The sequence below is a fragment of the Trachypithecus francoisi genome, unplaced genomic scaffold (genome assembly GCF_009764315.1).
Source record: "Trachypithecus francoisi isolate TF-2019V2 unplaced genomic scaffold, Tfra_2.0 Lachesis_group20, whole genome shotgun sequence".
Taxonomy (NCBI): Eukaryota; Metazoa; Chordata; class Mammalia; order Primates; family Cercopithecidae; genus Trachypithecus; species Trachypithecus francoisi.
The window spans coordinates 54820525-54847807 of NW_022681466.1; the positions used below are offsets into that span (position 1 = coordinate 54820525).

Consider the following 27283-nt stretch of genomic DNA (forward strand, 5'->3'; position numbering starts at 1 on the left):
CCTACAGCATTTGCAAAATTTAAACTTCACTTTTTCTTTAAATTTTGTAGAAATGGGAGTCTCGCTATGTTGCCCAGACTGGTCTTGAACTCCTGGCCTCAGGCGATCTTCCCACCTTGGCCCCTTTAAGTGCTGGGATTACAGGCATGAGCCACCATACTCGCCTTCAACTTTACTCTTGTACTTTCTGTACATAAGGAAAATTATCATTATCATGCCTACCTAAGTAATTCAGTCTTAGTCAATTTAAAAGGGAAGCAAGAGGAACTATAACCTTACCCTCATGTGATACAAGTAAGCAGTGATAGGACAATTTTTTTTTTTTCCTGAGATGGAGTCTCACTGTGTCATCCAGGCTGGAGTGCAGTGGTGTGATCTCGGCTCACTGCAACCTCCACCTCCTGGGTTCAAGCAATTCTCCTGCCTCAGCCTCCTGAGTAGCTGGGACTACAGGCTCGTGCCACCACACCAAGCTAATTTTGTATTTTTCGTAGAGACGGGGTTTCACTATGCTGGCCAGGCTGGTCTCAAACTCCTGACCTCGTGATCCACTCGCCTCAGCCTCCCAAAGTGCTGGGATTACAGGCGTGAGCCACTGCACCCGGCAGGGACAAATTCATGAAAACACATTCAAGTATAAAAATGTTCTGAGACATTAACTACTTGATCTAACTGTTCTGGTTGAGTTAATAAAATACTTCACTCTCCAGCCTGGCCAACGTGGTGAAACCCCGTCTCTACTAAAAATACAAAAATTAGCTGGGTGTGGTGGCAGGCACCTGTAATCCCAGCTACTCAGGAGGCTGAGGCAGAAGAATCTGTTGAACCTGGGAGGTGGAGGTTGCAATGAGCCGAGATCGCACCACTACACTCCAGCCTGGGTGACACAGCGAAGACTCCTGCCTCAGAAAAAAAAAAGTAAAATACTTCACTCTTGGTGGAAAGAGTGTGGCTTCAGACGCAGAAAAGTGGGATAAGCCTCACTAAATGAAATTCGTCTAGGGAATTCCTACTTAAAAGACTTCCTGCCTTTGCACCAATATCTACAATGCTTTGTGATTTAGATAATAACTCAGATAAGTCAATGGTACATTCAGTACTGACATCTTCAAAGGGAGAATTGGAGATGTTAAACAAGCACTACTTCATTTACTACTATTCACAAATCTCTGATTACCAGTTTCTATTCAATGTCTCAAAAAAAAAAAAATTCAATTAAATGCACAGTCTAGGCAAGTCTGAATCTCACCAACAGCTAAAGAGTCCCTCCTTCTCTCTCCTTTCATCTAAAGTGCAAACTGTTAATTGTTACAACTTGATAAGACTTTAGACTCACCTAATTAAAAAATTCAGTGGTTAGGTTTTAGAGTTTAAAAGCCCAATCGCAGGCAAACCAGACAGCACACTTTCCCCATGCCTGAAATTTCTAATAAACAATTGCAGCTTTATCAAATAAATGAGCTTATCAAATTCTCACTCAACATGTCAACCATCATGGTTAACACCAAGTTCATCCTAGGGGTAGGATGTTAAGCCCACGTTTTAAATCAAGAAGTCTACAACTCAGTCCTGGTATACATACCAAACAAACACACTAAAAAAAAATGTAAGCAACTGGGAATAACTGGTAACCAACACAACGTATATTCAGGCACAAATTTCTCCTAAGAACAGCAAAGGAAATGTGACCAGAGATATTTTCTCCAGGTGGATTACACCTTATAGGAAGTAAAGGCTAAAAACCACAGACCCTTAGTCACTTCATAATAAAAATTTTAAAGTCAGCAGCAAAACTTCCTCTAGGATAATCATTTTTGTCCCTGCAATTTTACAAGCTGGGATGGGGTGCCCTCCTGGGCAAAAGTATCTTGGGAATGGTAATGGGAGCTTCCTACATAACTTCTGACCACAGACTTAATTTGCTCAGTATCAGTCATCTGTCTAGTAAGTGTTCCCAAACCTGCAATTAGTACAAATATATAGTAGACACTACTCCGCAAACCGAGCGATGGACCGTGAATGGAACTGTTAAGAGACCTTCGGTGAAATTTCACATAAAAAACAAAACAAAACAAAAACAGAGGGCTAAAAAAGGCAACATCAAAAAACTGGTGGGAACACAGAACAGCCCCCTCTTCCTTTCTCCCGACTGGCTCCTCTCTCAAACCTCTGCCTCAGTCAACTGTTGCAGAACAACAGAACGACACCCAGTAGAACAAGACGAAATCTGGGTTTGCTGCCACAGATGTGGGATTTTTGTGGAGGGCAGAGGTGATTTCTGCCGGCAGAAGATGGAGTTTAAACTCTTCTTTGGTGGATTGTTCTGGGCTGAGCCGCTGAGGAGGATCACGCAGCGGGCGATCAACCCACGTCCCTCCCTCTCGGTTCGGTTTCTCCCCTCCCCTAGCGTCCAGTAAAGGGGAAAAAAGCGTACGGCTTTCCAGCTCTCACTCAGTTCCTTAAAAATGCCTTTCCAGTGCCACCGCACACAATCCTCCCCCTGGCAGCAAAGAATTTTGCAGCGAAGGGCTCGACGATCCGGAGCGGAGAAATGAAATCGGCGCCCAAGGGCAATTTTAATTGTCTAACCCGGCCCGATTTCCTAAGAGGCAGTGGCGCCGGGAGGGAGGAGGGGAGAGAGAGGAGGAAGGAAGGCAGCTCCGAGAGGCAACAGGGGGCAAGCGGAGGTAGAGAAAGGGGACCAAAGCGGCGAGATCCCAGCCTGGGCCCCTGAGGAGCTTCTGCAGAAAGGACTCCGGGGCTGTCCCTACCGTTCCCTGGGAGACGTTTGCAAATCATATATGCAGCCAAAATGGCGCTGAGAATAAAAATATAATTTAAAGGCAGGTCGCCATATTGTAAACAGAGAGTCAAAGAAGAGGCGGACTCGAGAGACACCCTCCATGATTTCTTCTACAGCCACAAGCGCCCGGTTGCCGGGGTCTGGACCACGGCAATTCAGGTGGCCGAGGGCTCTACGCACCCACCCCAAGGAGAGCCCGGCCGAGCAGGAGCCCCGAGGGCAGGCGGGCGCGCGGGCAGGCAAGCGGCACTGGGCCCGGAGCTCCTCCCCTTCCTCCCCCGCCACTGCCGGCTGTCCCCGGCCGGCTCTGTCCCGGCTCCCCAGCGACTTCCAATCCCATATGAGGTTCTCTTCACTCCTCCCAACCCCCACCTCGGGGTCCGGACCCACCGCTGCTCCTCCCCCCTAAACTGCCAGAACCCGGCGGACACCTGGGGGCGGGGAGGTGCTCGCCCGGGCAGCTGCAGAAAGTCAGCTAGCGGCTGCGAGCGCCCGTTATTTCGGCAGGCAGGGGCAGGCCGGGTGAAGGAATGCGCAGAGAAGGGTCCCCGGACCTTACCAGCACTGGAGGTGAAAGGCAGCCGGGCAGTGGTCGCAGCACAGGAGATCTCCACCTTCCTTGCAGCTATCGCAGCTGTCGTGGTTGGTGGCCCTGCCGCTTCTCCGGGGCTCCTTCTCAGGCTTCCGACTCCGCTTTTCTGCCTCGTCCGTCTTAGGGGGGGCCAGCAGAGCTTGGATTTGCTGCACACACATACAAACGGCGTGTGTGCACACTCGGAGCTCCCGGGCGGTCCGTTGCCCCCCCGGCGCGGCTTCTCCGTCACCCACCCCTCTCCCCCCTTTTGTCCTTCTTCCTCCCATCCAGGCTGCTCCCAGAACCTCTCAGCCCCCGGAACCAGGGGGAGCCCACCCTAACCGCGTTCCTGCAGCACAACAACGAGAACAGCTTCTTCCAAATGGGGAGGATCAAGGGTAGGGGGATGGGAAGAGGGTGCGCGGTTCCCTTCTTGCCACTTCCTTGTATGGACAGTGGGGGACTCCAAAGCCTGGCTCTGGAGAGGCCCGAAGCCCGGTACCCGGACGTGCTGGGGGAAGCACAAAGGGGCCAACAAGAAGGGGGTGGGGAGGCCTGCCGGTGCAACGAGATGGAGTGGGCTGGCGCCTGGGGAGAGCGAATCGAGGGCGGCGGGTAGGTGAAACTGCTGCAAACGTCCTCGGAGGCTGAGCTCAGCCCCCTAAATTGCAAAGAGGGGAGGGAGAGGCTAAGTGAGGAAGAATCCCCCTCCCTCGGCCCTCTGGGCGCTTCGAGTTTAGGACCGGCTTTGTGGGGTGGAGGGCGGAGGTTCCCTCCCGGCGCTGGGGGAAGGGGATGAGGAGGGCCACTCTTACCTCCATCAGCCCCCCTGATGTGTCCAAGTCGTACACGATCGTCTTGGTCTCCATTTTCTCCCACATTCATCCACCTCCCGGGCTGGGTGCTCTCTGCTCCGGCCCCCCCAACCCCGGGGGGAGGGGGGAGGTGGGGGGAGGGGGCGCTCCTGACCCCGGCCCCGCTTCTTTTTTCCCAACACGGGTCCCGACTTCCTCGCCCTGGCTCCCCCCCACCCCCCGGCCCCCAGTCCCCGGGACGACAGCGTCCTCCCGACGGGCCGCGAGGGGGGAGCAGCCCCTCAGTCCCGGCCCGGCTGCTGGCTTCACAGTGGGTCCCGGCTCCAGGGGTCAGGCCTCGGCAGGGCCTAGTCCCACAGGCTAAAGCCGGCACTGGCGACCGCCGGTCCGGCCGGGAAGGCTGGCGGGCGCTGCCATCCCGGGGCTGGGGGTATCGGACGGGGGGGGTAAGAGGTTAGGTGAGGTTGTGGTACGTGAGGTGACTGGGGGGAGGGTGATGGGGGGTGGTCCCCGGGCTCCGCCTCTCGCCGCCGCCGCCGTCTGCGTCCCGGCTGCCGCGCACTTGGCGCAAACTTACCGCGAGCGCCCGCAAAGCCACCCGCGCAGGCGCCCCGGGATCGGCGCTCGCCGCGCGCAACCGCAGTGACAGCCGGCGGCCTGGCTCCCGCGCAGCCGCAGTGAGGGAGTACCCCCCAGCGCGCAGCCGCGCTGGCATTCGTCTGGAGGACCGAAGCCCCACCTTTCTGCCCTGCGCCAGCGCACTGAGACAAAAGGGCGGGACCTGAGGGCTCGCGCAGGCGCTTGGAAAAGCTTGTAGGGGTCAAGGCGCAGCCGCAGGAAGCTAGGGACTCTTCATCCATTGGTGTTTGTGTGCAAACTAAGAAGACTCTGTCCTGCGCAGGCGTGTTGGGGGGGGCTCCCCTCCCACTCCATAACACAGACGCCTCCCGCGCAGGCGTATTGTCTTCCGCAGGCCCTCACAAGAAGGCTGCTCCTTTCGCCATTTTGGTAATGGGATATGGGCTATCATGCCCTTGGAGTCCTCAGGCATGAACAGAAAGGAACAAGGTGTGGTGTTGGATGGAGTTGGTCGCCTGTCGGTGACAGCAGTGTTCCTAGGGATGTTGTAGTGGACTGTTTGGTTCTAGCATCAGGTGTGGCTGGACCAGGCCACCATATTGGTAAAGAGAAAAGCCATTTGCGACAGAAAATGACGCTTTTGGTGGCGTGTTGGATGACTGTGGTTCCTAATTTTCTCCCGTCTTGACAGTTAATTTTATCAGTTAATTGTATCCTGAGCATCCCTGCCTTGCGTGGTGGTGGCACTGTGGAGAGTTCCGCCTGCCCATTATCACCCTGTCTTCACTGTCCCTGAGATCTGCTCTTCAAAAGGAAGCCTAAAGCGGAGAGTTTGTAATCCTGACAACGCCCAGCTACCTCCGTATCCCGGACTCCAACTCCCAGTTTGCAATGCCAAAGGGTCTAAAGGGCGAACGGGGTGCATGGCACCCTGGGAGCAAGAATCGCGATAGGTCTGATGGATTGTGGGAGCTGTAGTTCCATGTGCGTGCGATGCAGTCTATGGTAGGATAGACCCAGGGAAGAGTCATTTGCCGGCCAGGAAGGGATACTTTTGAGAGCGTCAGTGCTGCATGCCGGGATTTGTAGTCTGAGGGCCCGGCTCGCATTCTGGGCGGGGATTCATGCTCCTTTTCAGGGCGCCAGCTCCTCCCCTTGATATCGCCGTCAGAGATGGGCGGTTATTGCTGCCTGATGGTGGATGAAGCAGTGGAGAAGAAAACTGCATCGTTGTGCTTGACACTAGGGGTTTAGTTGGAGTTGTTGCTTCGTAGCTGTGCTCGGCCCACTTTTTTTTTTTTTTTTTTTTTTTTTTGAGACGGAGTCTCGCTCTGTCGCCCAGGCTGGAGTGCAGTGGCCGGATCTCAGCTCACTGCAAGCTCCGCCTCCCGGGTTTACGCCATTCTCCTGCCTCAGCCTCCCGAGTAGCTGGGACTACAGGCGCCCGCCACCTCGCCCGGCTAGTTTTTTGTATTTTTTAGTAGAGACGGGGTTTCACCGTGTTAGCCAGGATGGTCTCGATCTCCTGACCTTGTGATCCGCCCGTCTCGGCCTCCCAAAGTGCTGGGATTACAGGCTTGAGCCACCGCGCCCGGCTGCCCACTTTTAATGTTAAGGGACACTTAGCATTCTCAGAGTCGTAAAACTAGAAAGGATTTAGAGACCATCTGATTTAATCCCCTCGTTTCTAGATGCACAGGGAGGAGCAGTGATCTGCCTAGGTCACATAGTGCATTTATGGCAGACCTAAGAATTAGATTTCTTGATTCTCAAGCCAGACACTGTCCATTACACCATGTCGGCTGTGTCTAAGGAATTGCTATGCTTTCTTTGGGTACAGTAAGGAGGATGAGTTAGGTAGAGTAGGGATGTCAGTATACAGAGTCTTAGGTTTCTGTTTTCCTGACTTTTCGTTTTTCTGATGACCCTCTTGGTGCCTGGAAAGAATGATAAAGTCATGGATGGTGGGGTGGAGAATGTCATGTGAATTGGCTGCTCTCTGCTTTCTACCACCCTGAGCCGACCATAAACTTCAGTGGCTGTGGACCAGAGATGTGGCCCTCAGAGAGGGGAGGGCTGAGCTAGATTGTTTGTATGAAAGAGGCAAGATTTTCTATCTCTACGGCTATACTTTATGCCACAGGTTCTCAGAGGTTAGAACCTCATGTGCCCTCTCTCTTTGGCTTTTTTTCCTACTGCTCAGGGCCCAGCTGTGCTGCTGTGTCAGCCTGAAGGCATTATGGAACAGATAAGTAAGCCATTGGTGTCCATCCGCTGAACAAGGCTTTGCTTTGATCAACACCATCAGTTGCAGCTGATAATAGGAACTATGGGCTAATAAGGGAAATAAGACTTGGCTCTGTTGACAAGAGCCAGGGAAACTTCACACACCTTCCTCTTGGAACTTGGAGGATGAGGTTAGGCCAGTGGGGCCAAGGAATGGTGCCACCTTGGAGAGCTCCCGCCCTGACAGTTCAGGGGGGATTGAGGAGCGAGCAGGTGGGATACAGATGCCTTTGGAAGTGACCTCTTGTGGCTAATCTAGGCACTGCACTCTGCATTGACAAGAGCTTCTCATCCTTCAAGGTGGCTTGTGCTAGAGCCGGGGTAGGCAGCATGAGTGGTCAAGACTTCCCTGTTGGAACACTGTAGAAGCAGCAGGTGCTGGTTGCTGCTATTATTTCTTTCATGGATTTTTCTCTGCTGGTTTCCGAGCTCCCATAATTTCCTGTTGCCTGCCTCTTGCTGTTACTCTTGGAGAGCAGCGATGCAGGGCACACCTCTCAGCATGGAATGTGCATACTGGGGGGGCGACGCTGGGCACTTTCCATCTTGGTAGGTACTGGGGCCCCTAGGGAAGGGGCAAACTTAAGAAGATCCTCCCAGCTACCTTTTTCCGGAGCCCATGGTTAGGGCCTTTGCCTAACTTAGGAGCCAAGCCCCGAAGCTGCATTACCACTGCTCCCGACAATCTGTTTTCTAACGCCAGGCCAGATTAGGGCTTCATGTTCTGGGGATCAGTCTCTGTTTCCTATTCCAATTTCCCAAGCCTTGCTTACTTAGAAATAAGGGGAAGGAGAGATGCATCAGCTTTCCTGAGCCTAGTTAGCATTGAGAAGGGCATCAGTGGCATTGAGAAGGGATTTGGGAGTGTGCCAGCCTGTAGTTCTGGACCTGGTAAGAAGGAGGAAATAAGGCATTGGGTGGATGTGCAGTGGGGTTCCTGGGCTCCCACATCCCTGCAACACCAGCCATTGGGGCCTCTGATTTTGCCTGCCATCTGTTGCACTGTCCCTTTTGGGACAGGGGGCCCTGTTCAACTGCATGTAACAATTTCTTTTAAAATAAAATCTGAGCACTTTGGGTGGCTGAGATGGGAGGACCACTTGAGCCCAGGAGTTGGAGACCAGCCTGGGCAACATAGTAAGACCCTGTCTCTACAATAATTTTTTTTTTTTTTAATTAGCCATGTGTGGTGGTCTGCACCTGTGGTCTTAACTATTCAGGAGGCTGAGGTGGATCAGTTGAACCTTGGAGGTCAAGACTGCAGTGAACCATGAGCCAGCCACTGCACTCCACCCTGGATGACAGAGTGAGACTCTATCTCAAAAACAGTAGTAATAAAAATCTGAGATGACTGGTTGGTGGGTCTAACATGCCTTCTGGTCCTGAAGTCCATATCCCATTTATCTCCCACCTCCTGTCCCTCCAAGAAAGCATCATTCACCTGGCCATTGCTTTTTTTTTTTTTTTCTTCCAAAAACACCATTTTAGTAAGGAAACAACAGAAATAGAAGATTGTTCTCTGGCTGGAGGCCAGACCCCATATAATACATTACATGTACAAAGTGGTTTTCAGCCAACTCCTGGGTGTCTCTCTGGGGCTCTCCTACGACCTGTTCCATGCCAAATTCCTGCATCCTTGGACCTCTGCTCCTTTCCAGAATATGCCCACCCCCTCCCCTTATCCCGTAACAAAGTGGCCAAGAGGAGAGCCTGACAAGTGGCTGGAATTGGAGGAGGGACTATTGGGATGAAGATGTTTGTAATAGCCAAATAAACGTCGGAGGAAAGTCTCCCTCTCCTCAGGGTATGGGGCAGTCATGGAGAATGGGGTGTCCTGCTTTGGTGTGGAGCATGAGTGCCCAGGGAAGCCCAACCTGAGGTGGGGGTAGGGTCCCCCTGAACCCCTTAGGATGTCCTAGAATTACTGCCTCCACTGGGACAGGGCAGGAGGCGGAACTGTCCAGAACTTTAGAGAACTAGAGACCTCCCAAGAGGCTGATGTTGGCATGCCAGGACTACCCAGAGGTCATCATTGAGAGGAGTTTTGGCCATTGGTGATGGCCCTGTGAGGAGCACCCTGGTGCAGTTTCCACCATGGTCAAGTTGACCCTGCTGCAGGTTGCTATGCCAGGGCAGGATGGTGGTCATATGGAGAAAGGTACTCCTGCTCTGCTTGTGTGTTCCAGGCTGGTCCAGGGCATGACGAGGCTCAGGATGCTAGCTGTTGTTGCTTGTGCTCCAGCTGTGTTCTGTCCACAGGTAGATGCCCCATGACATGGGCCCAAAGAAGGGCCCCTAGTGGGCAATGACACCAAGAAAATAGGCTATGGTGGGCATTGCAGGCAGGGAAGGGCACAACTTCTTGAGGGATTGGTGGCATCTCCTCCCAGGTGGTATGTACAGGAGGTGGAGGGACAGCAGGAAACAAGGAGCCTTGCTGCTGGACTGTGGTGCAGGTCTGAGTTGGCTTCCCTAGGCTGCCCCCACCTAGATGGAAACTTCATATTCTCTCGTCTCCTGCAAAGGAAAGAGACTGCTGGGAGTTGGAAACTTGTATTAGGTTTGCCAGGCCATAATTCACCTTCCCTAGGAAAAGGAAAAAAAGTGAGAGGGCTTGGCAGGACCCTCAGGGTTATCTGCCCAAAGAAGCAAAGAACTGGGTCTTGGATAAGGTGGCAAGGTTGGCATGGTTACTTACTCCAGTCTCGTAAATTGGATTGTCAAACGCTGACTCTACGGTAATGCGGTTGTAGGGGCGGGGGCGTGTGCGGGGCAGCTGCAAGGAGCTTTTTCCCTGGAGCCTGTGGGGCAGAGAAGCCTGTGAGTCAGGAGCACTGGTTAGGAGTGAAGTATGCAGGTATGCAGAGCAGAAAGAGAAGCCAGACTCACCTGGAGAAGTAGAAGTATACACCTCCTACCAACACCACCATCGCCACCAGTGGCAAGAAGACGGCAGCTGCAATGTGGGCAGCATCCAGGGTGCTGGAGGCAGCAGGCGCCTTGGCAACTGAAGACACAGAGGGTGGGACTGGAGCAGAGGTCTCTGTCACCTGGATCCCATATTCTCTCACCTCTGCCCAAGGGCATCTGGCTACCAGCTCCCTCTAGCTGACTGGGTGCAGGGAAACTTTTTACCCTGCTAGGCCCAAACCCCTCTCTTTCTCTGCCCTCCATCCTTGGGAAGCCCATGACCTGGGAGCTGTGAGAACCAGGACCAGGGAGACCACTTATGTGGCCCTCAAGGGTGGAGACTCACCATCCAGGCTGCGGCTGTTGTAGAACCCATCCAGAGAGGCTGGAACAAAAGGGGAGGGCCAAGGGCAGTGGGGGAGCTCAATGGCCCAAACCACTAAGGCAGGGAGCGGAGGTAGTGGGATGATCATAGGAAGGATTTGTCCAAGGAGAGCCCACTCCAGCATTTGTCTTGGTGATGCCAGATCAGAAGGATCTGGCAGAGACTGGGGAGACCAAGGGTCTATTCTATTACTATGAAGGTGGCATGGGCAGGTGGTTCTGGTTCTCAACATTGGACATCTTTGTCAGAGCAGCTCTATGGGCCAGGGAGGGTTTTGAGGAGTGACAGGGCACTCACCAGCCCTACAGATGGGTGGTGGGTCACTCCAATGCGAGGGGTGCCCAGGCACACACTTGATGCTGGCCTGGCCTTTCAGCACATAGCCAGGGGCACAAGAGAAGTGGATGGTGGCCCCTGCTGGGTGTAGCCGCTTCTCAGGACTTCGGGCACCATTCTCAGGGGCACTGAGACCATGGCATGGCTTGAGCTGTTCCACTGCAAAGCAGGCAGAGCGCAGTGAGGGTGTCATGCCCTTGGCCTCCAAGGCAGCATCTTTTATCTCCAACTAGAGGTTTTCCCTCCTACTCAACTGACACTTACGGAGACATTTAGGGGCCCGGTCACTCCACTTGGGGCTGCCGGCCTGGCGATCATGGCAGGTGAGGATGGAGGTGCCCGTCAGCACAAAACCCTGGTCACAGATATATTGCACGGTGGCCCCCACAGGAAACTTGGGGCTGGATATGAGGCGTCGGCTGTGCTCCACATCTCCGGGGTCATGGCAGGAAGTCACTATGGGTAGGGGATGATGGGGAGAAGTACCCCAAGGAGAACTAAGCAGAGGCCAGTCCACCCTGGCTTTGTTCCAGGCCAGCTAACTTCTTCATGTCATATAGATCTACCCCCATGTGTCTGTCCCTACCATTGTGCTGGTGTGTCCCCACCATTTGTCCCCTTTCCATCTATTAGGTTCGATAAACACTGATTGGCCATCTGCCAGGAATGAAATACTTAGAGTATTTGGCTGGTAACACCATGAAAAGGTATCATCCCCATTTCACAGATGAGGAAACTGAGGCTATAAGAGGTAAAGGAACTTTGAGGATACTAGCTAATAACAGCTACAGTCTGGTTCAGAATCCAGGAGAGAGGTGTGGAGGTTGTGTTGGGAAGGGGAGCATGGGGAACAGATATACTCACCCCTCTGGCACGAGGGCAGATCCTCACTCCAAGTCAGGTCCCATTGGCACATGAGGACACTGGATCCCACCACCTGGTAGCCAGGGTAGCACTGGTAAGTGACCACAGTGCCGTGCACTAGCTCAGGCTGTGATGGGCTCTTCCAGCCATTAGGGATCTCAGGCAGCTCCGGACATGTGTCATTGCGGGGCACCTCTGGGGGCACAGAGGCACAAGATGCAGGTCCTCGGCCAGCACCAAAGTGACTGTCCCCTCATCTTGAGGGCACTCTGGCTCCTTCTAGTTTGTCCTGGACCTAGACTGTCCTGAGCGGGCTCAGGGATCCACTCCTCTCTCCTCAAGGGCCCCTTCTTGACCGCCTCTGATATTGCTCTGTCTCCTAGACTCCAGGGTTAGCATTTAAGCTTTGGCCTTACTTCCAAAAGCACCCTGACCAGTTCCTTAGGCCTGAGAGACGGGGCCAGGCAGGGTGAGGGAAATTGTCACTTCTATGAAAGATTGTCAGAAAGAAGCCAGCACCTTTCCTTAGTTCCCCCATTTTTGTTTGAAAGTTGTTCTGGCCAGGTGCAGTGGCTCACACCTGTAATCCCAGCACTTTGGGAGGCTGAGGTGGGCAGATCACTTGAGGCCAGGAGTTTGAGACCAGCCTGGCCAACATGGCAAAACCCTGTCTCCATTAAAAATACAAAAATTAGCCAGGCATGGTGGCAGGCGCCTATAATCCCAGGAGGATGAGGCACGAGAATCACTTGAGCCCAGGAGGTAAGCAGAGATTGCACCATGGCCTGGGTGACAGAGGGAAACTGCCCCCCCCCCAAAAAAAGGAAGAAAAAGAAAGTTGTTCTGCTGCCTACCCAAACCCCTCTTGCCACTTCAGAATTCTGGCTCCCTTCAGGGCAGATGGAGAACAGGACTAGCTTCCTCTGGGTGATCCCTGGTGCTTTTCCAGCTTCCTCTTGTCTGAGAGAGCATTCAGGCACCTCACTGCCTTGGCCTCTTTGACTTGCCATGGCTTGCTGTCTGCACTCTGAGTGGGGTAGGGACAAGCTCACCAAAGAAGTGGATGACGAAGCCCTGCTGGTAGCCCAGCACTGAGGTCCCGGGGTCCGACTGGAACTGAATGGTGACATCAGCCATGGAGGTAAAGAGCTTGAAGTGGCTATGGGGCCCTGAGTACTGGCCCAGGACCCGAGCTGTCAGGTCATCCCCATCATAGAAGGTAAGTACATCACCAGGGCCTATGCGCAGCCTGTGGAGGAGGAGCGTCAGGGCAGAGCCGGCTCGGGGGCCCGAGGATGGGCTGGACAAGGGATATCCCCAGACCTCAGGAGTTGGCTCGGCCTGACCCGGCACTCACACTCGGACGTCTAGCATGATGCGCTTGTCCTCTTCCACATGCACACCCCAGATGCAATCCTGCCCACGACCGTAGGGCTCTGGCCAGTTGGGAGAGAGCACCACACCAGCTGAGTCTGTGATCTCCCCGCTGCACACGGCTGGAAGGCAAGGGAGGTCCAGAAGGGTCTTTTCCAGCTTACCACGGTGTTGCTTACCATCTGCCCACAGGAGTGCCCACCAGTTGCTGGGACCCCCCACCTCCTCCTTGGAGGAAGCCTGAACCACGCATATCACAGGGCCTCTGTGGCCCCAGGCTCTGTGGCTGTTCCCTTGGTACCCACCCTGCTTTTTGCCCAGCAGGCCCATCCACTGGTGCCTACTGACCTCGGCAGGCTGGCTCTGTCTCATTCCACTGGGGGTCGTGGGGGTCAACACACTCGATGATGATGGAGCCCTGCTCCAGGGTGTAGCCAGGGTCGCAGCTGAACTCCACAGTCGTACCCACAGGGTAGGTGGGTGCGCTACTGCTGAAGTTGCCGTATTTGACAAAGGGCTCATAGCAATGGCCCTGCTGGAAGGCTGTAAACCACAGGGCCCAGCCCAGCTCAGCCTTGACTGGTATTAAACACAGTGGGCAAGAATCTCCCTACTTCCCTCCCCAGAGCCTTTCTTTTCCTGGGTACGAAAGACAAATATATGTCCTGGGGTTGGAGCAGGAAGGTGATGGAGGAGGAACAGCCAAGAGCATCCATCCCTATTATGCTCAGGAGGCCATCTTGATCACCATGCTGTTCCCAGTGCCTGGTTTTGTGCTTAGTACACAGAAGGTACTCCATACATGTTTTTTGAATGAATTAATCAATGCATGCATGCATAAATGGTTCTAGAATGTCTCCTACAGCAATTCTTTCTTAAGGGTTGAGGCCTTTTTTGCTTTTCAGAATCTGGAGAATTTATTCCCTTGGACCACAGGGACTGGGTCCAGGCAGAGGTTTCCTGCAAAGCTGGGGTAGGGATCCGGGACCCAAAGAGAGGGGCAGGGAAAGAGGGCCTAAGTACTGAGTGAGCAGGGGCTGACTTGGAAGGAGTGACAGCATGGAGGCAGAGAGGGGTAGGGTGTGGGAGAAAGACCCTAGGCCCGAGCCCATCCCCCTGGACCCCCCACCCCCAGTGAGACCCCAGCAGGCTCACCCTCATAGCGCAGGGCCATGCCTGCAGCTGCCCCGCTGCTGTCAGTACTGAGCTCGACAAAGAAGTGTTTGCCAGAGCTGAGCAGGCCCTCAATGGGCAGGTATTCCACCTCATAGGAATCATACACCGGTGGGGCCTCCACGTTGTCCCCATTGCGAATGATGAGCCTGAACCAGGAGAGTGGCAGCTATGTAGGCTGGTGGCTGACCCAGAGGGGGTGTGGCCCCAGGCTTGGGTAGCGTCCCTCCAGCAGGGTATTACCAGGCCAGGCACTCCCATTCCACTAGGACAGCCCCTCACCTGTCATCATCCTCTGCCAGGGAAACCTTCTCAAAGTGCAGGTGTAGACGCTGGCCCTCAGGAGCCTCAAGCAGCCAGTGACAGGTGAGGTTGTTGCTGTAGTTGCCCGGGTAGCCTGGAGAGACGATGCGGCCGGTGGTAGCGTTGCGGATCACTCCGCCGCAGGCAGCTGTAAGACCAGGACAGGACGTAGCCCAGGCCCCTGCCTGAACCCAGGCAGCCTAACATGCATTCCTCCCTTTCCCAGCTCTGTATCCTCTGCTTGGAGCAGCGGGGACCTTGCCTCCCTGCCATCTTTGCTCTCATGGTCCTGAAGATAAACTTTTAGCCCTGTGAACCTGCATCTCCAGGCATCTTGAGCTCCAGAATCCTGCCGCCTAACCTTTCACACCCCTGGGGCTCACCAGGGCATCTCTCTTGACTGTGGGTAGATGTGTCACTGCCTGCTTGTGTGCCCAGGTAAGTCACTTTCCCTCTCTGCTGACTTCTCTAGAAGGCCGACTCTCCCCAGGTGGACTTAATTAAAGCCCTTACTGTGGGCTTCAATTTTCTTGGAGTTAAAGCTGAAAGTAGCATTCAAGCCCTTTATGAATCCAACTCTCTCTAGACTCTGCTTCAGTCCCCTCTCCCTACATACCCTCTCCTTCAGGCACACTTCACTGTGTCCTCACTATCTCATGCTATTTCATGCCTCCACACCTCTGCATATGCTGTTCCAGGAATCCACCCCACTTTCCCAAACTAATATTTCTGAAATCCTTCCATCCTATCTCCTTGGGAAGCCTTGCTTGTCTCCTCCCTCATCTTGGAGTAGCTTTCTGTCCCTCAGGCCCCTCCACCACTCTGCCTTTACTCCTATTGTAGCATCCTCTGCACTGAGCTGCTTGCTGGCCTCCCGGCTAGATCCTTGAGGGCTGAGAATGCGTCTGTGTTATTCATCTCTGGTTGTGCCTGGCACCCAGGAAGAATTTATAGAATGAAATAAGATTGATGGCTGGGTACGGTGGCTCAAGCCTGTAATCCCAGCACTTTGGGAAGCCGAGGCAAGTGGATCGCCTGAGGTCAAGAGTTCGAGATCAGACTGACCAACATGGTGAAACCCCATCTCTACTAAAAATACAAAAAAATTAGCTGGGTGTGGTGGCATGCACTTGTAACCCCAGCTACTCTGGAGAGTGAGACAGGAGAATCACTTGAACCCGGGAGGCAGAGGTTGCAGTGAGCGGAGATTGTGCCACTGCACTCCAGCCTGGGTGACAAAGGGAGACTCCATCTAAAAAAAAAAAAAAAAAAAAATTAAAAGCCTAAGCCCATACCCACTAAAAAGAAAAGCCCAAGTTGCCTTTCATACTGCAAATGAACACTGCGTCTTCCCTTCTCCAACAAGCCCCCTTTCATTGGCGGCAATCCCAGACCTGATCACTCAGGACCAGACCTGGGAGTTCCCTTTCCCTTTCCCCAGTTCCCATCAGTTTCTGGAACTTCCCTCCTCTTCTTTCCCCAAATCACAATCTAAGTTCAAACTGTCTTGCCTGGCTGGCCTCCCAGCCATCTCTGAGGCATTCTAAGCCCCTCCCTTCTTTCATAAGCTTCAACAGCTCCTCAGCCTGTATCTTGCCCTGACACTCAAGGCCCTCCCATTGCCCTTGCCACATGTCTCAGGCTTCAGCCAAACCTGTCTGTCTTCTGTGTCCTAAACACCCTCACCTTCCTGCCTCTATGTCCCTGCCCACGTTGTTCCCTCCATCTAAATGTCAAACCTGCAGTGCCACCTCCCCTAGGAAGCCTCCTAAATGTCCAGCTAAGAATGATTGTGCCCTTGCCTCCCAGGTCACTTATGTCTTTTCATTGGTGCTTTTTACTTCTTGCCCTGGAAATTGGTGACCTCTGTGCTTTCTCCTTTCCCCCTTTCCTGGAAATGTGGGTTCTTTGAGGGCACAGTCCCTGTTTAATTCAGCTTTGTATACCTGTGGTGCCTTCATCTAGTAGATGCTCAGTAAGTGCAGGTTGGATGAATGCCACTGAGGTGCGTGGCCATTTTCTGGCTTCCTTATGAAGAGCAAATGAAAGTGGCAGACAGCAATAGAGAGCAGGGAGGAGCCCCCACCTCACTTCTCTGCTCGGCACTGAGCCCTTTCCACCTGGGGACACTCACCGATGCAGACGGGCTCCTTTGAATCCCAGAAGGGCTGGGTGGCATTGAGACAGGTGAGACGCCTGGCGCCCTTCAGCTGATAGCCAGTGGCACAATGGAAGCGGGCACTACCCCCTGGGTGGAGGCTGGTGACAGTCACATCTCCATAAGCTGGGCGATGGGGAAAGTGGCAGCTCAGGAGATAGGCTGCAAACAGAGAACGGGCGACACTGTGTACGTGTGCAGGGTGGGGGCGGGAGCTAGGCCATTGGTGGGGGGAGGTCTGCCTCTGTCTGCCTGGAGGTGTCATTTGGGGCCAGAGGAAGCACTAGGAGTTCCAAAACGACTCCAATCTCCTCCCTAGAAGGTGTCAATGATATTTCCGGCAGCCTGGGCTGGTTAGTGGAGCAGATACAGAGCTGGAAATTAGAAGGGTTGGGTTCTAGCTCAAACTTTGTGACACTTTAGGCAGGTTATTTAATCTTTTTGTGTGTGTTTCCTCATTTGTTAAATGAGGTTTAAAATCCCAGCCCACCCACAGGGTTACAGTGAGAATAAATGGGATAGTATTTTATCTAGCTTGGTATCCCTGGTACCCAGCTGATAATATATCTTCAGGATATGCTTATTGAATGACTCGAGACATGAAAGCACTCGAAATAGTGAAAAACTTATACTGATGTAAAGTGTTGATACTGTTTTTCCTTTAGGGAATAAATATGAATTGCAGCAGCAAAGACTGAAGTCAGACGGTAAAGGCTTTCTTTTTTTTTTTTTTTTTTTTTTTGAGACGGAGTCTCGCTCTGTCCCCGGGCTGGAGTGCAGTGGCCAGATCTCAGCTCACTGCAAGCTCCGCCTCCCGGGTTTACGCCATTCTCCTGCCTCAGCCTCCGGAGTAGCTGGGACTACAGGCGCCAGCCACCTCGCCCGGCTAGTTTTTTTGTATTTTTTTTAGTAGAGATGGGGTTTCACCGTGTTAGCCAGGATGGTCTCGATCTCCTGACCTCGTGATCCGCCAGTCTCGGCCTCCCAAAGTGCTGGGATTACAGGCTTGAGCCACCGCGCCCGGCTGGTAAAGGCTTTCCCAGTATTCACTGAGAAATGCTAAAAAGCTTGATGCCAATGGCTGTGGACTTCTTTTAAAAACAGAATGGCAGCCGGGCCGGTGTCTCATGCCTGTAATTACAGCACTTTGGGAGGCTGAGGCAGGTGAATCACCTGAGGTCGGGAGTTCGAGACCAGCCTGACCAACATGGATAAACCCCGTCTCTACTGAAAATGCAAAATTAGCAGGACATGCTGGCACATGCCTGTAATCCCAGCTACTTGGGAGGCTGAGGCAGGAGAATTGCTTGAACCCGGAGGTGGAGGTTGTGGTGAGCTGAGATTGTGCCATTACGTTCCAGCCTGGGCAACGAGAGCAAAACTCCATCTCAAAACAAACAAACAGCCGGGAGCGGTGGCTCAAGCCTGTAATCCCAGCACTTTGGGAGGCCAAGGCGGGCGAATCACCTGAGGTCAGGAGTTCGAGACCAGCCTGGCCAACATGAAGAAATCCCATCTCTACTAAAAATAGAAAAATTAGCCGGGCGTGATGGCAGGAGTCTGTAATCCCAGCTACACGGGAGGCTGAGGCAGGAGAATCGCTTGAACCCTGCAGGCAGAGGTTGCAGTGAGCCGCAGTCGTGCCATTGTGCTCCAGCCTGGGCGACAAGGGCGAGACTTCGTCTCAAAAAAACAAACTTACAAACAAACAAAATCCAGAATGGTGGTAGGCTGGGGCAAGGTGGGAGGGTTGCTTAAGGCCAAGAGTTTAAGACCAGCCTGGGCAACATAGTGCGGTATCCCCATCTCTATAAAATTTTTAAAAAAATAGCCAGGCATGGTGATGTGTACCTGTAGTCTTAGCTACTCAGGAGGCTGAAGTGGGATCGCTTGAGCCTAGGAGTTTAAGGCTGCAGTGAACTATGATTGCACCACTGCGCTCCAGCCTAGGTGACAGAGTGCGTCCCTGTTTCGAAAAACAACATCAAACAAGAAAAAGATGGGGACGAGGGTAGGGAGGCAGTGCACTGTCTTCATTGAAGTTGCAGGAAGAACAAGTTGCCCTGGGAAACCTGGTCGCTTTGGAATTGTCATACCAAATTTGACCAAATGGTGGCAGCAAATCCTGCAAAACAACCTGGCATATCCAGATCCTGGGGTCAAGCTGGGGTGGTAGCTAAAAGGCTCAACCCCATGCAGTGGCTCACTCCTGTAATCCCAGCACTTTGGGAGGCTGAGGCGGACGGATGGCCCGAGGTCAGGAGTTCAAGACCAGCGTGGCCAACATGGCGAAACCCCATCTCTACTAAAAAAAATACAAAAATATTAGCTGGGCACGGTGGCAGGAGCCTCGGGAGGCTGAGGCAGGAGAATCGCTTGCACCTGGGAGGCAGAGGTTGCAGTGAGTCGATATCGTGCCACTGTACTCCAGACTGGGTGACAGAGTGAGACTCCATGTCTCAAAAAATAAATAAAATAAAATAAAATAAAAGTGAAGATCTGGCTGGGCGCAGTGGCTCATGCCTGTAATCCCAGCACTTTGGGAGGCCAAGGTGTGTGGATCACAAAGTCAGGAGTTCGAGACCAGCCTGGCCAACATGGTAAAACCCCATCTCTACTGAAAATGCAAAAAAAATTGATCTGGTCGTGGCGGCACCTGCCTGTAGTCCCAGTTATTTGGGAGGCTGAGGCAGGAGAATTGCTTGAACCCAGGAGGCAGAGGTTGCAGTAAGTGGAGATTGTGCTACTGCACTCCAGCCTGGGTGACAGAGCGAGACTCTTTCTCAAAAAAAAGTGAACATCCTGGCTTGCATCTGAGAGGTGAGAGCAAAGGCCTGGAGGGGTCAAGGAGAGGCAAGAGGCTTGTGCTACAGAGCCTGATAACCCTTGGGGTGGTCAGAAAAGTGAGGATTGTCTAGAGTGAAGAACTTGGGTCTTGGGGTAGGGGCAGCACCACTGATGGTACCAGGTAAATGGGAGGAGAGGTCCACGCAAGGCCTCTGTTCCTGGGTGCCTTTGTGTGAATAGAAAAATGGGACCTCTTTCCTCCCCCCATTAAAAAGAAAAAGAAAAAGGGGCTGTCTCTAGGCAGACCAGGGTCCATAAATTTGAGTTTTATGACTTTCACCTGTTCTGTTACTAGATCTGTGAAAGTGGGAGGAGAGTTCCTCCTCTTCTGTCTCTCATGGGGCTCTGGAAAGAATGGTCAGTAAGTGGCTAGTTGTGCTTGGCAGGCAGTACAGGGCAGTGCTCAGCAGGTGGGCTGTGGGTCAGACTGCCTGGGTTTGAATGCAGGCTTCTTCCCTACGTGCTGTGCCACCGTGGGCAAGTTACCTAAATTCTCTCTGCCTCAGTTGCCTCATTTATCCACCCATTTTCAGTATTACATCCAAGGCTGTGGAGGTTAAGTGAGAAGACATATGTGCAGTTCCTGAACAAATGCCTAAGACATCAGCCTGCTGTTATTGTTTGTAATCTTGATTAATAATAGCACCTCACATCTGTATGTACCTTCCAGATTCTACAATGCCTCCACACTCTTCTTTCTTGATGTCTACAATATGCTTGGGAGGAAGGCAGGCAAGGTAGGGGCTATTAGCCCATTTTCAGATGAAGAGAACAGGTTCAGAGAGACCCTGTGTCCTCATCACACAGCAAGGAAGCGCTAGACCAGGAACTTGAAGCTCCTGGGCTCTGGAGCCTTCTTGCTTTCCACCACCACCCCACCTGCGTCCCCATTTGAAGTAGAATCTTGGGTTCAGGAGTCAGAGAAATCTGAGAGTAACAGACAAGCCTGCTCTGGGTGGTTGTCCAGGGCAGCCACTCACAGTGACCTGGGGAGAGATCCCAGGCCAGGATGGGATGGGGAAAGGGGTGGGGGGCACCACGCCCAGAGTGGGGGAGGTTAAGAGGTTAACTGACGCCTAATGGGGTCTAGACCATGAGCCCGACTCAGGCCCAGCATTTCCCCCTACATCTTCCCCTTTGAGTTCTTATCACAACTCTAGTAAGGGAGGGCCCTCATTTCACAGATGAGGAAACTGGCCTGGAATGGGGTGAGGGTAGGACGCTGGGGGCAGACAATGAAGCCCCCAGACTCCATAGTAGTTAAAGTACCACTTCCCAGGATAAGCTTCCTCCTGTTGCCATGACAACCGTTCCCGGGGAGCCTGCACCACTGCAATCTGTTGAGTTATTTTCTCACTGGAGTCTTTCTGGAGCCAAGTCCAGTGCCAGGAATGCTGGGGATGGAGGAGGGGAATGTCTGTCAGGGCCGTCTGCCTCCCCACCCTGCCTGAGGCTGTGGGAAGGGAGTTGGAACTTGGTCCTGCGATGAGGCCCTTGTGAGGGCTCATCCTTGGGACCTCCAATATCAGCTTGGACAGCTCCAGCACAGGTGTGGGTACTAGGCCCCTCACCCCCTCTTCTGGCACCCTCTTTCTCTAGCCCACAGAGATTGGCGTGTGAGCACACGTTCCTCCTGTTCCCATCTCTGGGATCAGGGCTAATTACAGCCTATAATTAGGGGAATTACACTCATTAAGGCAAGAGCTGATCATTGACAAAAACTGGGCTGACGAGGGAGGGCTTCTGGGAGCTGAGAAGGAGGCAGGACCAGGCCAGCTCTCCCAATCCTTCCTTGGAGGTTGCTCCCCCTTGCTGGGCCTCCAGCTCACTGCCATTCAGCCACCTTTGTCTGGCCCGACAGAGAGGAGGTCCAGAGTTTTATGCAAAGGAATTTGCAGCAAGAGAGAAGGTTACCATGGCGTGAAATTATGCCTGCTGCCAGGGAGGATTGATGAGCCATTAGGGAGGCTAGCTGGGCCGCCTAGACGTTTCACCCTTGCCTCAGCTGGGCCCTTGCCTCTGCCAAGCCACTCTACAGCCCCATCCACTTACAGGCTCCCTGCTGCTATGCCAGACTGCTCCCTTAGTTTGGGTGGAGGGCTGAAGGTGGGGTGAGTGCTCCTTGGGTGGGGTTCCAAGCAGCCCCATCTCCAGAGTGCTGGCTCTTCTGCCTGGCTGTGGTCCCCTGCAGGGCCACAGAAGTGGTCCATGACAATGCAAGACAATCCCGTGATTGTTCACACCAATTATTTCCCTATTAGTTCTCCCTAGTCTCAACTAGTTAACCCATGCAAAGGATCAAGCTGACTTTGTGCTCGGAGAGGGGGATGGGTAGGAGGGACACAACTGAGAGAGCTTCGAAGTCCTGAGCCCCTTTTCCTCCATTTCCCATCCTGCCAGTCATGTAATACTGGTTTCCTTAATGGAGCATGTGCTAAGCACTTGACGTGTACCATTTTGCTTAATCCTAACCATGACTTTGTGGGGTAGGTGTTTTGGTTTCATATTACAGCAGAAGGGTCAGAGAGGTCAAATGACCTGTCCAAGGTCAGTAGCCAGTGAGGAGATTCAAACACAGGTCTGTCCATTGCCTGAGTCTGTGATTTTTTTCATTACATCGTGCTGCTCCCTTATTTCCAGAGGTGTTCTGAGCTGATTGGGGCATGGCCCAGGTCAAGGTGGGTGAGGCAGTTCAGGAAGGGCAGTCTGGCAGCTAAGACCTCCAGATGGTCATTGTCAAATCCCTTTGACCTTCACCCTCTTGCATAGGGGGAGGGCTTCTATTGTTATTGCCTGTTTAAGTGTCTGCCTCCTCTTGAAAAAGAACTCCTTGAGGACAAGGACGTTTTGGTGCATCCTGACATTGCCAGTGTCCAGCACAAGCCTGGCAAAGAGCAGGTGCCTAGGAAAAGTTTGCTGAATGGATGAATGAGGGACAATGGGCACACCTGGAGGCTGCCTGATCCTGAGTCAAGACCAGCTCTCTGCAGAGTGGTGGGTGGAAGAGAGAAGATCCTGGAGGTTTCAGATGTGCGATATTTACCTCCAATTGTCCAGAGCTTCACTGGACACTTGTGCTATGTGTCACTAGCCCCTCCCTGCTTCTTCCCTCTAGGATGTAATTGCACAGAGACCCGTCTCTCCTGCAAGGAGGGCAGTGAGTCTGGGTGGTTCTGCCTTCAGCTACCCAGGCCTTACCTTGGTAATGGAAATGGAAGGTGCCAGGGCCAGCCGGTGGTGGGAGGCTCTGGAACCTCAGGGCCGCTTGGTGGGTGGGGCTGCGGATGACTTGACCCCGCAGCAAGAAAGACTGGTTGGCCAGGGGCAGTGGGTCAGGCCCCCCCAGGCCCTCCACAGTCACTGTCTCCCCTTCCCGGAGGCTGATATTCTGGACCTGCCGGTGGAGTAGAGAGAGGAAAGCAAAGCAGTCAGGCTTCTTCCTGCTGCCTGGATCCTGCCGCCCTCAGGATCCTGCAGGCCCCGGACAGATCAATCCTCAATGCCCCTTGAGCATCGGAGCCCCCAGCCCCTGAGCCGGGCACTTCAGCAGTGCAGGAGGAGCTCATCTCAGTGTGAGACAGGACCAAAAGTTCAGAGATATTAAGTAAATTATCCAAGGTCACATAGAGATTCTTAGAAGAACTGGGATTTGTAAACACATCTTCTGTCTCCAGAGCTTTTCAGATACACCAGTTGCTTCCTGTCCTTCCCCTCCCTGGGCTCTGTTTTCTCATCTGTAAAGTAGGGATGGGGGAGATGTATTGAACCAGATGGTGTCCGATGCCCTGGTCAGCAGTATGAGGTCTTTTTTTTTTTTTTTTTGAGACGGAGTCTCGCTCTGTCGCCCGGGCTGGAGTGCAGTGGCCGGATCTCAGCTCACTGCAAGCACCGCCTCCCGGGTTTACGCCATTCTCCTGCCTCAGCCTCCGGAGTAGCTGGGACTACAGGCGCCCGCCACCTCGCCCGGCTAGTTTTTTGTATTTTTTAGTAGAGACGGGGTTTCACAGTGTTAGCCAGGATGGTCTCGATCTCCTGACCTCGTGATCCGCCAGTCTCGGCCTCCCAAAGTGCTGGGATTACAGGCTTGAGCCACCGCGCCCAGCCTGCAGTATGAGGTCTTAAGTGTCAGATCCACGTGCCCAGCTTCCCCTGGACATCCCTGTTGGATGCCTCACACCCAGCCTGCCTCATGCTAGGTGACTGTCTTCCCCCAGCCAGCAGTTCCCCTGGGAATGATCTTGCTATCTCCCTGGGTGTCCAAATCAGAAAATGGCATCTTGCCTCCTCCCTCATACCCAATCAGTCATTCAGTCCTGTCAACTGGATCTCAAATCTATTCATTACTCTTCATCCCCACTGCCACTTTCCCAGCTCATCGCCATTACTGCGCACCTACATCACTGCAGCAGCCTCCTGGCCAGCCTTCCTGCCTGTAGGGCTTAATCCACTCCTCCCTCTACAGCAGTATTTTCTGAACACAGCCAGTTAACAGTCTTAGATCTGTTGCTGATCATGGTGCTTCCTTGTTTAAGTCCTCCAGTGACTCCCCATTGAGTCCATGAAGCCCATAATATGTAGTCCAAACTCAATCCTTGCTTAGCCCTCAAGGCCCTGCCCAACTTGGCCCCTGCTGACTGTCAGCTGGGCTTACACCACGCCCCTCCACATGTCAGTCGTGATTCTCTCTCTCTTTTTTCTGAGCCTCTTTCTCCGATCCTTTCCCCTGGCTGTCACAGGCTCCTCTGCTACCATGCTGATCTTCAGGCCCTCAGTCCCTTGAGCATCTTTCTGGGCTCCATGCCTCCACTCAGGCAAACAAGGACTGGACAAGGACAGACTCTGCCCAAAGGGAAATCAGCAGCATGGCTTGAGAGAAGGAACACTGGATTGATTGGGAGCCCAGAGATGTGGGACCTCATCCTAACCATGTGATCTTGGACAAATAAGCTGCTATTTGAACTTCGGTTTCCTCATTTTATAAAACGAACTAGTGGAGTTCTCTGCTACTTAAAACGTGGTTCCTGGACTAGCAGCATCAGCCTCACCTGGGAACTTGTAAGAAATGCAGAATCTTTGCTGGGCGCTGTGGCCCACGCCTGTAATCCCAGCACTTTGGGAGGCTGAGGCGGGCAGCTCACCTGAGGTTGGGATTTCAAGACCAGCCTGACCAACGTGGAGAAACCCCATCTCTACTAAAAATACAAAAATTAGCCGGGCGTGGTGGCACATGCCTGTAATCCCAGCGACCCGAGCAGCTGAGGCAGGAGAATTGCTTGAACCTGGGAGGCGGAGGTTGTAGTGAGCCGAGATCGTGCCATTGCACTCCAGCCTGGATAACAAAAGCGAAACCCCGTTTCCAAAAAAGAAAAAGAAAAAAAAAAAAGAAATGCAGAATCTCAGACTCCACCTCAGACCCACTAAAGCATGCTCTGCATTGTAACAGGATCCTCGGGCAACTCAGAAGCACTGATCTACATGGGCTCAAGTTTTCTACCACGTTGCTCTGAAGCAGGGTCTTCAAGGGTTGACCACCTGGTTAAGTGGCATCAGTGAGTCACCAAATCCTTTCCAATCTTATTTCCCAAATACTCCAATGGGTTCCTCTTCTCTATCCTTTTGTTACTGTCCTGGCCCTAATTACCTCCTGCCCATTATTTTTCACTTGAGAATGGCTTTCTGTCTGTCTCACACTTCCCATCCCCAACTCATCTCCTGCTGATTTCAGATTGCTCAGAGGACACGGTCCAAACTGCCCAGCTCACATTTGGTGCCAGTGTCTCTGCAGCCCTCATGAATGTGCACTGCAGCACAGACCACCCCTCACTTCCGCCCTCTGGGCATCCACATATGGGACTCTGTGGGGGCAGTGCCTTCCCTTCTTCCTCTCCTGATGAAGCTGGTCATCTTTTCAGATCTCAGGGCCACATCCTCTGCGTCCCAGCCTAGGCCAGGCAGTCCTTCTGTTTCAGACTCTTCCCACTGGGCCCTGCCCATCTTGCTGTTAAAGCCCAGGGTGGCATGTTGGGTCACAATGCCCTCTTCGCTGGCCAGTCTCAACAAAGATGTGTGGAGAGAGTAAATGTGTGGGCTGCTGGAGGAACATTCCCCATCAGATACCTGTGAGCTGAGAAGCATAGAGGATGCCGAACCCAGCCACGTCTAAGGAGATGGCTGCTGCGAGGCTCAGGGCCCCTCAGAGTGGGTGCTGAGAGGAGACGTGTCCTGGGGACTTCAGAAGGGGCAGCTGGGCAGGGAGAGGTCCCTACCCCTGCCTGAGAGGAAAGACCTGCTGGGTCTTTGGGCTGAAGAGAAGGTTCAAGGCAGGGTGCTGGAGGCCGAGGCATCTCCTCTCTGTGAGAAACTCCCCACCCAGGCACATTTGGGCGGAGGCTGCCTGACCATCTGCTGGGGACATTCCTCAGGGAATTCCTGCAGCAGGCGGAGGCTGGATGAGGTCCCTTCAAACTTGGAGATTCTGTGATTCTAGAGTTGGGAAAACAAGACTCACACACGTGGAATCTGTAATTATCGAGAGATGCCAGGCAGCATATAATTCCGCCTTAAGTGGCACCGAATGCAGGCAGCAGGAATCCTCGGGGGGAAGAGCGAAGGGCTTAGAGGCTCAGGGAAAGCGCCTGAAGCAGGTGGGTCTCAGAGCGCCTTGAAGAGAGGAGCACTGGGAGAAGGAGGAAGGGAGGACGCTCACTACAGGGAAATTACCACGAAAGCAAAGGCAGAGAAGTATTACTAGAAATTAATGTGGATTTTCTTCCTCGTTCCCCGTATACCTCTGGCTTGACCTCTAGCTTCTTGCTCCTCATCTTGCTGCTTTGGGGGACCAGAGAGAAGCTGTAGTGACAGAGTAACAACAATTGCCATCATAGAGTGTGTCAAACCTTGTAGTAGGTGCTTTTCATCCTCACCACAGTTCTATAAGATAGGTGGTAAAATACCCACAAGTAAACAGAAGCACAGAGAGGTTAAGGAACTTGCAAAAGATCACACAGGGGTTAAGCAGTCTTGCCTTGCTGAGACAAGGCAGCTCTCTACCCTCCCAACTCCATGGGGGCATCTTCTGTAGAAATAGACATCCAGACTTTTTTTTTTTTTTTTTTTTTTTGAGATGGAGTCTCGCTCTGTCGCCCAGGCTGGAGTGTAGTGGCCGGATCTTAGCTCACTGCAAGCTCCGCCTCCCGGGTTTACACCATTCTCCTGCCTCAGCCTCCTGAGTAGCTGGGACTACAGGCGCCCGCCACCTTGCCCGGCTAGTTTTTTGTATTCTTTAGTAGAGACGCGCTTTCACCGTGTTAGCCAGGATGGTCTCGATCTGCTGACCTCGTGATCCGCCCATCTCAGCCTCCCAGAGTGCTGGGATTACAGGCTTGAGCCACTGCGCCCGGCCTGACATCTAGACATTTTTATTCTCAAGCTCCAGCCCCGCCAGGTTTAGCAAGGAGATGGGTCTTGGCTTGGCCTGGCTTTTTTAAGATGTTGGGGTTTGAGTTCCCACCAACCACCCTTGCTCCTAGCAGTCTGTAAAGCTGGGAAAACTGAGACTAAGACCTCTGGCCCCTTCTGTTCTGGGGGAGGCATGGCCTTTTCAAGCTGGCCTGGCTCCTAGCCCAGCTTGGTGGTGAGGCTGAGAGTGTGGAATGAAGTGGCTCCTATCCAGAAGGCTCCCTGTTCTCAGTCAGAGGCTGTCTGTGCAGCTCTGGTCCCCTGGGTTTCAAGCACCCTCTTGCGGGTCTGCTGCAGTGGCTGGAATGTAATTTGTCACTTGTTTGAGGGCCAGGCTGACAGGGGCCAGACAGGGCTGGGTGTCAGACAGGAGGGGTGATGAAGTCTTGATGCAATTTGCAGGCATCTGTAGAGCCTG

At 53.1% G+C, this 27283-nt stretch overlaps 2 protein-coding genes across 5 annotated transcripts in view; both read right to left on the bottom strand.

Annotated features, from left to right (window-relative positions):
- PHF12 (PHD finger protein 12) overlaps window positions 1–4821 on the bottom strand; it is a 49475-nt gene extending 44654 nt beyond the window's left edge. The window contains exons 1-2 of one of the 2 annotated variants that reach the window (XM_033181859.1): window positions 4193–4821; window positions 3363–3544 (exon numbers count right to left, since the gene is read on the bottom strand). In XM_033181859.1, the coding sequence (XP_033037750.1) occupies window positions 3363–3544; window positions 4193–4258 (248 nt within the window). In that variant the 5' untranslated portion in view covers window positions 4259–4821. Of the gene's footprint in view, window positions 1–2771; window positions 2981–3362; window positions 3545–4192 lie in introns of those variants that run through there. The other variant, XM_033181861.1, reaches the window with a different exon arrangement.
- Window positions 4822–8525: 3704 nt separating this feature from the next.
- Window positions 8526–27283, bottom strand: part of SEZ6 (seizure related 6 homolog) — a 49972-nt gene continuing 31214 nt past the window's right edge. Inside the window, exons 4-17 of one of the 3 annotated variants that reach the window (XM_033181865.1) lie at window positions 22606–22801; window positions 16537–16722; window positions 14382–14496; window positions 14082–14248; window positions 13275–13469; window positions 12910–13048; window positions 12605–12801; window positions 11553–11747; window positions 10953–11144; window positions 10650–10847; window positions 10314–10352; window positions 9947–10064; window positions 9756–9858; window positions 8526–9590 (exon numbers count right to left, since the gene is read on the bottom strand). In XM_033181865.1, the coding sequence (XP_033037756.1) occupies window positions 9558–9590; window positions 9756–9858; window positions 9947–10064; window positions 10314–10352; window positions 10650–10847; window positions 10953–11144; window positions 11553–11747; window positions 12605–12801; window positions 12910–13048; window positions 13275–13469; window positions 14082–14248; window positions 14382–14496; window positions 16537–16722; window positions 22606–22801 (2073 nt within the window). In that variant the 3' untranslated portion in view covers window positions 8526–9557. Of the gene's footprint in view, window positions 9591–9755; window positions 9859–9946; window positions 10065–10313; window positions 10353–10649; window positions 10848–10952; window positions 11145–11552; window positions 11748–12604; window positions 12802–12909; window positions 13049–13274; window positions 13470–14081; window positions 14249–14381; window positions 14551–16536; window positions 16723–22605; window positions 22802–27283 lie in introns of all 3 variants that reach the window. The other 2 variants (XM_033181864.1, XM_033181863.1) reach the window with 2 other exon arrangements.